Source organism: Pleurodeles waltl, chromosome 10 (genome assembly GCF_031143425.1).
Source record: "Pleurodeles waltl isolate 20211129_DDA chromosome 10, aPleWal1.hap1.20221129, whole genome shotgun sequence".
Taxonomy (NCBI): domain Eukaryota; kingdom Metazoa; phylum Chordata; class Amphibia; order Caudata; family Salamandridae; genus Pleurodeles; species Pleurodeles waltl.
Window position 1 is genome coordinate 17,351,161 of NC_090449.1, and position 12,364 is coordinate 17,363,524.

Here is a 12,364-nt window from a genome sequence, read left to right on the forward strand (position 1 = left end):
GTCTGCCTTAGGAACTGAAACAAGACTGTATCCAGTTGGAAGGGCGCCCACTGCAACATTGTTTCTGCACCTCCTGCAAGATTTCTGCAACATCAGTGGCTGTGCATCCTCCAGGGTCACAAGATCTCGGTTTGCATCAGGAAGCAAGAAGGAATCTCCCTTGGAGTGAAGGAGTCACTCCCTTGCATTCCCAGGCACCTCAACGACAGTGACCGGCTGGTGGATCCCGCTGTCCCACGAACATCGAAAGGCTCTGCTCACAGGTGGTGGTTCTGTGGCCCTCCCCAGGTCCAACTTGTCTTCTAACCGACTTGGAAGACAGTGGGTCTTTGCTATAGCCACTGCTCGACAACCTCGGCCTCATCAGCTCGTTACGACACCCACCCACTCCGCAGGACACACACTCTACCCAATTTTTTCCGCCAGCAAACACGTTTCCTTCAGCCACACCACCGAACTTCACTGGTCAGACCACCTCTGCATCCACTTCTCCTTCAAGAAATCCATAACACACCATCACCCGCAACGGATTCCGCATCACAGATGCAACAAGGTCACCGAAGACCAACTAATCACTACCCTCTCCCGGAACCCACTCTTCAACACTACTGACGCTGACACAGCTGCCCGCAACTTCAGGAAATGGATCGACGGCTGTGCCAACACTATCGTCCCGATCAAAAATCCTTCCAACAGACGCACCAAAAGAAAGGCCTTCTGGTTCACCACCGACCTCCAAGAGTCTAAGCAAACATGCCGAAGACTCAAAAAGAAGTGGTGCCAAGATCAGACTCTGGACATCCACACAGCCTTCAAAAACGCCATCCGCAGACACCACCAACTCATCCAAACTGCCAAGAGAACCTTCTTTCAAAGAACACATCAACATCAATGCACACAGCCACAAGGAGCTCTTCAACTTCGTGAAAGATCTAGCCAACCCCAGCTCCAACGACATCCAGCCATCACAAGACCTCTATGACTCGATAGCCATCTACTTCCACCGCAAGATCGCAGACATCCATGACAGCTTCAGCACTCAGACCACCCCGTCAACCACTGACACCACAGACTCACCACCCACCAGCCTCCTGCTCTCCTGGACCCACGACAATGACACCATCAAAATCATGAACACCATCCATTCCGGCTCACCATCCGACCCCTGCCCTCACCACATCCTCAACAAAGCAACTCCGTCTTCGTTCCCCAACTCCGGAAGATCATCACAGTTCCTTCAAATCTACCACCTTCCCACGCAGAGATCAACGCCCTCCTCAAGAAACCTAAGGCGGACCCAAAGGACCTCAAGAACTTACGGCCCATCTCCTTGCTCCCTTTCCTGGCAAAAGTCATAGAGAAAATTGTCAACAAGCAACTGACCAGTTTCCTCGAGGAGAACAGCACTCTGGACCCTTCCCAATCCAGATTCTGCAGCAACCACAGCACCGAAACTGCCCTCATCGCCGCCACCGACAAAATCAGAACCATACTGGAAAACAGCTAAACTGCGGCTCTCATCATCCTGGACCTCTCAGCCACGTTTGCCTCCCTCCATTCTGCTCTGAAGCCACCAAAATCATCTGCGGCATACACCAGGGTTGGTCCCTCAGCCAGACCCTCCAACATCTACGTGGCTCCACTCGCTGACATCGCCTGATCTCACAACCTCAACATCATCTCATTCACCGATGACACCCAGCTGATCCTCTCCCTCACCAAAGACACCGCCAAGACCAACCTCCACGAAGGAATGAAGGCCATCGCTGAATGGATGAAGAACGGCTACCTTAAACTGAATTCCGACAAGACTGAGGTCCTCATCTTTGGCTCCACCCCCTCAGTGGGATGATTCCTGGTGGCCTGCCACACTGGGAACGGCTCCGACACCCACTGACCATGCACGCAACCTGGGATTCATCCTGGACACCTCACTATCTATGACCCAGCAAGTCAACGCCATCACCCTCCTCCCTGCTTCAACACCCTCCACATGCTCTGAAAGATCTACAAACGGATCCCCACAGAAACCAGAAGAACAGTCACTCAAGCCCTCGTAAGCAGCAAACTGGACTACGGCAATGCCCTCTACGCAGGAACCCCAGACTAACTCCAGAAAAGGCTGCAACACATACAAAACGCCTCCGCACGCCTCATCCTGGACATCCCCAGCTACTGCCACATCACAGACCACCTGAAAAACCTGCACTGGCTCCCCATCAACAAGAGAATCACCTTCAAACTTCCCACCCACGCTCACAAGGCAATGCCCAACACCGGACCAGAATACCTCAACAGACGCCTCTCCTTCTATACCCCGACTCAACCCGATAGCTCCGCAGACCTCGCCCTCGCCACCGTCCCACGCATCTGCAGAACAACCACCGACGTGGAACACTCTTCCCACCCACCTGGGTCAGACAAAGGACCTCCTTACCTTCAGGAGACTTCAAGACTTGGCTGATCGAGCAGTAGCAGCCCCACCCATCAGCGTCTTGAGACGCTCACGGGTGAGTAGTGCACTTTACAAATTCCCTGATTGATTGACTGGGACGGAATCCCTGAGCACAGCATCTGTTGCTGTTACCAAGGCTTGTTGACTCTTCCTCCAGAAGACCTTCGATCTCCAAGAAGCCCCAGCCTCCAGCACTGTGAAAAATAAGGCTCAGGCAACGATCTGGCACCTCTGGGCACCGTCTGTGCCGGGATCTGCATTCCGGCTCCGGATCGTCGGGAATCAGAATGGGGCTGGTGCCACCAGTGAAACCCGGCAGCACTGGTAGCATAGTCGTCAGGACCATCACTGGAGAAGGTAACCTAGGAATGACCGGCACCCGTCCGAATCCAGAATCTGATCTGTGAGACCCCATCAGAGCTGAGGTCGAAGTCGTTGGCTGGGAAATTGATGGGGCCTCCTCCAGCTCTGCGGGGCACGAAGGCATGCCAGAGAGGTCGGCCCACTCAAATATGTGGCACATGGCCTTGTAAAAGTCTTTTATTTGAGTGTGTGTCGATCCGACTCCCAGAAATGTGGGGAGACGTGGAGTTGAACTGGGCAACGGCTCCGCAGAACCGTGCCGGGAACGCTGATGTTACCTGCTCATCTCGTCAGCCAACGGATGAGGTGAAGTCGAAGTCCCATTGAACAACTTCTTTTTGTGCCTCTTCCCTGAGTGTCCAGAGGACCTCGAGTGTGACGAAAACAACTTGGGGCTCTTGAATTGGTCCCACGACCTCCTTCTCGAGCGGGACCAAGATCTCCTAGAAGTCGCACGTGCCAGTGTAGTCGACTGCCGGACCGCAAGCAGCTTTAGGGACCACTCTCTCAAAGCTTTTGGCACCATGGCCCCGCAGTCTGAGCACAACTTCGAGTCACGGTCGCGCTCGAGACACCAGAGGAAGACGAGGTGAGGATCCGTAACAGACATGGCGCGGTGACAGGCTTCAATCTTGCCTTTCTAGATGACATCCTCGACACACTAACAAGAATAAACTTCAACAAAACTTTGAAAAAAGGCATGTCAAAAAGCAACAGAGGGGTTGCTCTCTCCAGATCTGCGCATCTGGGTGGCACCTATCTAGGTAACCACAACGTCACTTGCGGCGCCAATGATGCCGATGGCGTCATGTGGAACCGAAATGAGCCTCTCAACGGTGCGCGCAGGGGTATTGCTCCAGCAAAGGTTTCCGGATCCAGTCTGACGTCTGGGAAGATTGAAAGGTAACAAATCTAAATCTAGAAGTCCTATCAGATACAGGAGCCTGAGTTAGTTATGGCGACAACCCAATGACAACAGCTACAGGCCTGATTGGGTCACTAGGAAAAGATTTTTCAGATGCCACAAGTCTAATCTTTTTATAAAGAAAAGTTACCATAACACAGCAAGCCTGACATACTGGTTGTGAAAAGCAGTGTCAGTCAAAAGGCATTTCAGGGTGGATTATTATTTCTCTGAATAAAGCCTACAGGAGGGTATTTCATTACATGAAATGTCACAGATTACTTTTGTAGGGAAGGACAAACCCTACGGGTAGAGGATTTACACTGTAATAATTCTTGCGAGTCTCTTCTTAGCCGTCTGCTAGGATCCTGTAATAAAAATAATTACATACATCCATTTAAATATAAATATGTATGATACAGATACATAAAGGGATTGCGAGTCATCAGTATTCTGCCACTGGTCAGTCAGAGTGTCATTTACACTCCACTTCCATCCATGACAGGATACTGTATGGGGTAATGGTTCAGTCCACATCAGTGATTGGCTCTTTGCCCTGTGAATGATGGTATTTTCTGATCACATGTACATCTCTTGCAAGACGGACACTAGCTGCTATGTTTAGTTTTGTTATAACAAGCATATGTCCGCCGCAGGCAGCAGCTTATTTTCTTTTTTCTACTTGCATTCTTTAAGTACATCTTGTATTATTCAGGGCCGTGTCTTAAGTGCCATTGCTGTGGGGTGCCCTGTTACTGATCGTACTGACTAATGTCAGTCATGTACCTATGTCACTTGTGCGGAACTGTATGGTGCCATGTTGGGGAGTGCGGGGTGTGACCTGTTCAGTGTATGTCTTTTACAAAACTGATAAAGTTGTTTATAAAAAAAAATACATCTTGTATTTGTTGTTGAGTTTGTGTGCATTTTATTGTGCTTAAGTCGGAGAGCAATTGCAAGAATGAGTCAGTGGAAGGATGAATGGATGCATGAGTGTAAAGATGAGTGACAGTGCAAGTAAGATTTATTAAGCACCCAAGCCCATCCTCGGCACAAAAGGCACTTTTATTCATAAGCCAGATCTATTGGCATTGCCAATACTTGTTTGTGCACATGGAGCATAACTCGCGTTTTGCTCTCCTGGCTTGGTGCGAAGGCTAGGCCAGGATCCTGCTGGGCCTTCAGCGTTCAAAGCCTTTGTCATCCCCCTTCTGGACAATGATCATTCTTTTCAGTAACAAAGGGCAACCCTGAGGCCGAGCTCCACAAGGCTCTTCCACTGGTGCTGGCACTATGCGTGGTGGGCTTCTACAGAAAGCAGCCAAGTGTGGAGGCCAGAGGATCCTGGCTGATTGACAGTGCACTGTGGCCCTGGTGCTGGACTTTGAAGCGCTTTCTTCCAATGCTCAGGAGTGCCCGTCCACTCTCAAGAGTGCAAGTCTGCACACCGCACACAATCACATGCACATGCAGATACAAGTCAAGCATGTAAAGGGCCAACGCATGCAGCTGGCTCACTCTTTACCTGAATCCGAGAGAGACATCTGCTTCTCCTAAAGGGGAACCGCAAAGCAAAAGAGACAAAGGTGGCAATAAAAGGATGGGGAGAGCGAGCACAAGAGGATGGGATCAAGAGGGTGAGCAACCAGAGGGTGGGAAGGAGAGGGGTCGAGCAAGAGAGGCAGAGAGAAAGAGATAGAGAGTAGATCGAGACAGAAGAGAAGGGAGACAAACCAAGAAGCAGAGACGTTACAGGTAGCAAAAGACATGGGGCACAACAGTAGCTGCATCACAGGGAGAGAGGCGGCAGATGCCGCATAGCGAAGAACCCAGAGTCCACAGCAGCTTCTAGGGCAGCTCACGGAGGACGGTCCAACAACCACCAGGGAGACCTCAGCACTTGGATCACACAGCCAGAGGGGCAGCGTAGAGGGACAGGGGGCTCCAAGATGATAATGAAAAGAAGGGACACAGGACTCCAAGACCTTACTGAACAGAAGGGACCGTGGAGAAGGACAGGAGGCTCCAAGACCTTAAGGAATAGAAGGGACAGTTGAGAGGGGCAGGGGGCTCCAAGACCTTAAGGAATAGAAGGGACCATGGAGAGGGGCAGGGGGCTCCAAGACTTTAAGGAATAGAAGGGACAATGGAGAGGGACAGGGGTCTCCAAGAGCTTAAGGGATAGAAGAGTACGTGGAGAGGGTCAGGGGGCTCCAAGACTTTAAGGAATAGAAGGGACTATGGAGAGGGACAGGGGGCTCCAAGATCTTAAGGAATAGAAGGGACCATGGAGAGGGGCAGGGGGCTCCAAGACCTTAAGGAATAGAAGGGACCATGGAGAGGGGCAGGGGGCTCCAAGACTTTAAGGAATAGAAGGGACAATGGAGAGGGACAGGGGTCTCCAAGAGCTTAAGGGATAGAAGAGTACGTGGAGAGGGTCAGGGGGCTCCAAGACTTTAAGGAATAGAAGGGACAATGGAGAGGGACAGGGGGCTCCAAGACCTTATGGAATAGAAGGGACAGTGGAGAAGGACAGAGGTCTCCAAGACCTTAAGGAATAGCAGGGGCAGTGCAGAGGAGCAGAGAGCTCCTGACACATATAGAATGAAAGGGGCTGCGCAGAGGGGCCGGGGGCTCTTGGTATATATGGAATGCCAGTAGCTGTGCAGAGGGACAGGAAGCTTCCGACATACATGGCACGGCAGAGGGGCCGGGGGCTTCTGATATATATGGAATGGCAGCAGCAGTCAAGAGGGTCTGGGAGAATCCATACATATATGGATTGACAGGGGCTGTGCAGAGGGCATAGGAGTTCCTGCAATGTATGGTCCCACAGTAACATAACCAAAATATTATCTAACAGACAATCATGTCCTAAATATCTTTTACAAAAATACGTCCCAGCCGAGTTAATCATGGTAAATGTACAGCCAGCAGGCCGATATGTTTTGAATTGATATGTAGGACATGCTATTACTGTCAGACGGTATTTGTGTTACAATATGCAACTGCAGGGCCTGTGCAGAGAGTTAGGGAGGTCCCCTTCTAGAGGGAGTGGCAGATGATATGCTTAGGGGCAGAGTGCTTCTGGAACAACTGGGAAGGTAGGGCTTTTGTGCAGGACAAGAAACCGATCACTAGAGTGCAAGACATTAGGGACCACATTGCCCAGAACCACACTAGGTACCATGCTGGCCTTTCAACCCTGTGGATCCAAGAAGACATAACATGACACACACAGCCTTGAGGAGCCCCACCACCACTGTACATCACACTGGCAAGAGAAAGAGCAAGAGAAGTTACAGAGGTGCCAGGCGCTGCCCACAGCAAGCTTAGAAGCAGAGGGTGCAGCCTGCAGGCCGCCGCCATGGTACCTGCACAAACTTCTCCAAATCGCCATTAAACAGTTTATGGTTATACTGGGAGCACGGCCGCGGCTTTCTGGACCTCAGGGACATGCTGGATACGGACTGCAGCCTGAAACCAATGAGGGGGAAGAACAGCAGGAACCCATTAACACAGGCCAGCTAGCACGGTGCCCCACACATCACCTGCACATGTAGGATCGGCTTGGCACACCTTCACCCTTGATCTCAGGGTATGCATTCTCAATGAATGTCCTTAAGGCGTGTCTCGATTTCCACTATGATCTGCCCGATCATAATTCTATACAGCTTTTCTCTCCCATTGAATGAGGCCCTGGTAAAGGCTTCCCTAGAACTGGGACTGCATCAAAGCCTTCATAAGAGGCTGCAAGTTTGGTAATACTGCGGTTGTTGTGCCTCCTTACCCCCTACCAGGCACACCTTTTCGCTGGAGCCACCCTTTCCAACCACTACTGACCCAAGGGCCAACACTTCAACCAGTGACTTCTGAACCATGTAGATCTTTTTACCTAAGGGCCTTATTTAGACTTCGACAGACGGGTTACTCCCTCACAACGGTGACCAATATCCCATCCACCGAAATATAAATACAATTATATTATATCCTATGGGATTTAGATTTCGTCGGAAGGCAATGACTGATATCCTGTCCGCCGAATTACAAATACCATTATATCATATGGGATTTAGATTTCGGCAGACGGGAGTACCCTGTCTGCTGAAATCTAAATCCGGCCCTAAGACACTTCCGGAGGCACTAGGTTGCTCGAGTGGGATTGCACCACCTTCATCATGAAAACACTTTATATCAGGCCTTGCCTACCAGACACCTCTTACCGTGGTGGAGGAGTCCTTATTCTCGAGCTGCTGCGACTCCTCTAAAGAGATCAGCCAGACACGGGAGGGCTGTAGGGCTCAGGGCTTTTCATCTGACTAGAAAGGAAGGTCGGCTACTCTTATAGGAAAAGCTTCCCAATTTAACTCTTGCCTAAACCAGACAATGGATGTGTGGCAAATATTTGTAGGTTATCAGACCCAGTCCACCCATGTGTTTAGTGGTGAATTTTGGTAACATTATTCCCACTAGCACTCGCAACACACAGCCAAGTACCAACAGAGACTCCTTCCATTTCTGCCACTGGGCACCCAAACACTCCAACACACTTTAGAGCCCATGTGTCCGCTCCAACTCTCAAACATAGCTGTGATATTCTAGGACAACCAGGCACTAATAGCAAGTTAACACCTGCTGCAAGCCCATCCTGCCCTCACAAAGAGCATCACGCCACACTTCTCACCTGTGTCAGCCTTGAATATCTGAGGCTGGCTGCACCACCCATCATATCTCCACTCTGCCCTCACCCTTTAGGTCCCAGGGCCCAATGCGGCAGGATAGCTTACCTCGACATCTCTCGGTCTTCTGCGTCACCTGAGGGCGAGAAGAGGAAAAGAGTACACATTAAAGTGAAGGGGTTTGGGGAATGCTCACTTCTGAGAATACTACCACACATGAGCCTTGCTACTCAAAGGCTGGAAGCGTTACCACAATGTGCCCTTACCAGAGTTTCTGTGCAGTTATTAAGCAACTGGATTGCAGAACAATAACAGGGGATAGCTGGTGTAAGATGTGCTCCACTCTAATGGTGCCCACGCAGAAACAAGGAAACACTAGTGACTGGCAGATGGCTCTAGTCTCCTGGAGGTGGGATCTTCAAATCCCATCCTTAAAAGTGCATTGCAATTCTCACTCAAGGGCATATAGAAACCTTTGAGGAGCCTAAGAAGGACTTCCATTTAAGAGAGAGCGCTAAGATAAATATACCAACTCAGGCTTTGTGGTAAGTATTTGCCAAACACACAGGCAGCAACCAGACCACTAGCAAAATATCAGTCTTTTATTTTTTGATTTCAGGAGGCCGGAGGATTGGTATCCAAGGACAATGGCAGGAGGGCCACCTCATGAGGTAGTGTGGGGAGAGCTCTGGTTAGATATCCCCAAGGCCTTTAGCAGTATTCGGTACAGGGATCCAGGCTCCAGAGCCATGCTTCATTGGTACCTGACAATGACACATGACACATGTGCTTAAGAGTCGTCCTGCGACACCAGACGTGTGTTCCTGCGGTGCACGGCGAGGCCAGGCTCTTTTGCGCAAACATGGGGTGAATTTAGTAGAAGGCGCTGCTGAGCCATACTAGGGGGCTTTAAGCTTCTCCGCTGTGGAGGATATAATATAGGATTTGTCCTGCTGGAGCTGAGGCGCCCCCACTTGGAGGGCGTAACCAGTGAGAACCAGACCTTGTTGCTTCAATGTTGGGAGCAGCCAAAATACTGATAGCACTGAAACAAACTTCAAAATTGTACACAACTTGCTGGTTCCACGAATCGTGGCAGCTCATAACTACAAACCGGTCTCAGAAAGCCAGGCTGAATAAAATAACAATCATTAGACCAAAAAGGGTCACAACTGCCTCCCAAAGTCGACACTACCCATCAGAATTAGTGGTTAATGCCTACGGTAGTTGAGGGGAGAGGATAAGACCATTGTAGCTGTAAGTCTGGTGTAAAATCACTACCATGCACAGGAGTATCTATCTAAGGATGTGGCAGTGGTCGGAAGAAAAAATGCTGCTGTCAAGGGCAGTTAGATACGTGCATGTAATAGCTTTGGGCAAAACTCAAAACGCAGAACAGCAACAAACAACTGTATTGGAACAGCGTCCATTGGAAGGGGGGGCTTAAGGTTGGTGCGATTGTGGGAAAAGGTGAGTCCTTCAGAAAGGGCTCAGTTAATACAGATTGAATAAAAGATGGAAAAGAAGCAAAGGACATCAGGATATACACAATAGAAATCAGGTACAAGGGGGGGCAAATAATAAAGTAGAGAACATTAGATACTAAGAATAAAAAATGTACAAAAACAAGAATAGTTGAGATACAAGAGATGAGGAGAAAGACATTCATGAAAAAATGGTAGCAAATGAAGAGTAAAGTAAAAAAGCAAAACAACAAGAAAAATAACACGGAAAAAAAAAAGTAGAGAAGAAAATGTGAAACAGCAGGAATAACTGAGATGGGGAGATGTTCAGTAGTAGAGATATAAGAACAAAAGGACAGAGGGAGTGGCCGACAGAATGAAGATGAAAGAATGGGAATGGGAAATACAGAAAGACTAATTAGAATAGAAAATAGTAATAGTTGGGTATTTTGAAAGGGAACATAGAAAGTATATAAAGAACGTGTGGTACAATCACCTTAATGGTATCTAAGGTACCCCACTACGAAATGAAGGGGAGACTAAGATTAAAGTAATTGTTGAATTTTAAGTTTTAAATTATTGAAATTAAGGGTAATTATGCTGGAAATAGTGGGAGAAAACCAAGCCCCCAGGTATTTTATTTTCGAAGGTCACCGTGTAAAAAGTAGTATTAGCAGACATATATTGATAACATAAGGAATTTAATGGTAAAAGTTCTGTTTTGAAGAAGTTTAGTTTATACCCAGAAATGGTAGATTATAAATTTTATCTGCTATAAAAAAATGTTTTAAAAAGGGTGTAAGGAGATCGGAGGATTATATATATATATATATATATATATTATACCAAAATATCATCAGCATAAGCGGATAGTTTAGTTTCAAGTGAGTTGTGTTTAATTCCTGAGATCAGTGAGTTAAAACAAATGTGTGAATGAAAGGGTTCTAAACAAGGAATGAAAAGCAAATGGGATGGGGACAATCTTGTCTAGTAACTATATAGATTAAAATATGGGGAGAAATCTCCATTACAAAAACACTGGCACGAGGGTCAGGGAAGAATAATTTTCTGAATAAAATACATTTTGTGCCAAAGCCATACCAATGTAGAGTAGTAAACATAAATTGCCAATTAATTTCGTTTTCGACATCAAGAGAGAGGACTGCAAGATGGGAATGATAATTTCTTACCAAATGCAAGACCATTATAGAACATTCTTGCATTATCCCGAGCAAGTCTACCCATAACAAAACCAGACTGTTCAGATTTAACAAGAAGGGGAACAACATTTTCAAGGTGAGATGCTAGAATCTTAGCAAAACATTTGCAATCATAATTGATTAATGAAACAGGACGATCATTTTTAAAAAGGGTATGATCCTTATCTGGTTTAAGAATAAGAATAATCAGGGCTTCCAGAAAAAAGCCACTAGCCTTAGAGTTAAAAAAAAAAAAAAAAAAAAAAAGTTCAAGTGATTTAGGGGCAAAAGGTGATGAAAAGGAGGAAATTAATTCGAATTAAAAGCCCAGAGCTTTTTTTTTTTTTTTTTTTTTTTTTTTAGAGATTTGATAGCATCCAGAATTTCTTGAAGAGTTACACGGCTTCCAATAATTTAAATTGATCAGGGATGGTAGGAGGATTAGGAAAACCGTTAAGAAGGGCTTGTACATACATCATGTTCGGAGGGATTAATATCTTCTGTATACAATGCTTTGTAATAATTTTGGAAAACTTTAGAAATGTCTGAATCTGAGGACACAATATGATTAATGAGTTCATTATGGATGGGTCTAATATTTTTACGTTCAGATTCAATTTTTAAATAATATGCCAACATTTTATCCACTTTGTTTGGGCCTCAGTGATACTTCGACCTTGAGGAGGCTATTACAGGCATCAGTAGCTACAAGTTTATTGAGGGTGGACTTAGCTGCAATTAGTTTGTGTGGAACACAGGAAGATTTAGGAGGTACAGTACGTATGTTCAAGAGTTATAATTTGCTGTAATAGAGTATTGTATTGAGAATTTATTATCTTTTTTGGCTGTAAAAGCTGTAGTAAAAGCTGAAAGGGAAGATTTGAAGGCATCCCAAGTGTTAGGAATGGAAGTTTCAATAGACTGAATAATTTTAAAGAAATCATTAATAAAAACAATGGTTTCTGTAATAAAGTTATGGTCTGATGGTAGGAGAATAATGAATCCATTTTAGAATTGTCGAGAGATAGGTCAAAAGAAGATAAAACAGGAGCATGATCTAAAAATAAAAATGGAACCAATTTCTGAGGATTGAATAGAAGGAAGTAAAAACTTGGTAACTAAATTAATTCTGGACATGGTATGATGTACATTAGAGAAAAATGTATATTCACAAGTATCAGGGTTACAGGTTTTCCAGACATCAAATAATGGACAAGTGGCAATGACCGATTCATATGCTTTAGGAGATTTATCAGGGTTAAATTTGCATTCAGATTTACTACCCGTAAAAGGATTGATTA

At 46.7% G+C, this 12,364-nt stretch overlaps 1 protein-coding gene across 4 annotated transcripts in view; it reads right to left on the reverse strand.

The window, feature by feature from the left end:
• Window positions 1-12,364, reverse strand: part of ARHGAP4 (Rho GTPase activating protein 4) — a 190,082-nt gene that overhangs the window by 60,850 nt on the left and 116,868 nt on the right. For 2 of the 4 annotated variants that reach the window (XM_069209438.1, XM_069209436.1), the window contains exons 11-12: window positions 8,510-8,537; window positions 5,248-5,275 (exon numbers count right to left, since the gene is read on the reverse strand). In XM_069209438.1, coding sequence (XP_069065539.1) covers window positions 5,248-5,275; window positions 8,510-8,537 — 56 coding nt within the window. Of the gene's footprint in view, window positions 1-5,247; window positions 5,276-7,096; window positions 7,200-8,509; window positions 8,538-12,364 lie in introns of all 4 variants that reach the window. The other 2 variants (XM_069209437.1, XM_069209435.1) reach the window with 1 other exon arrangement.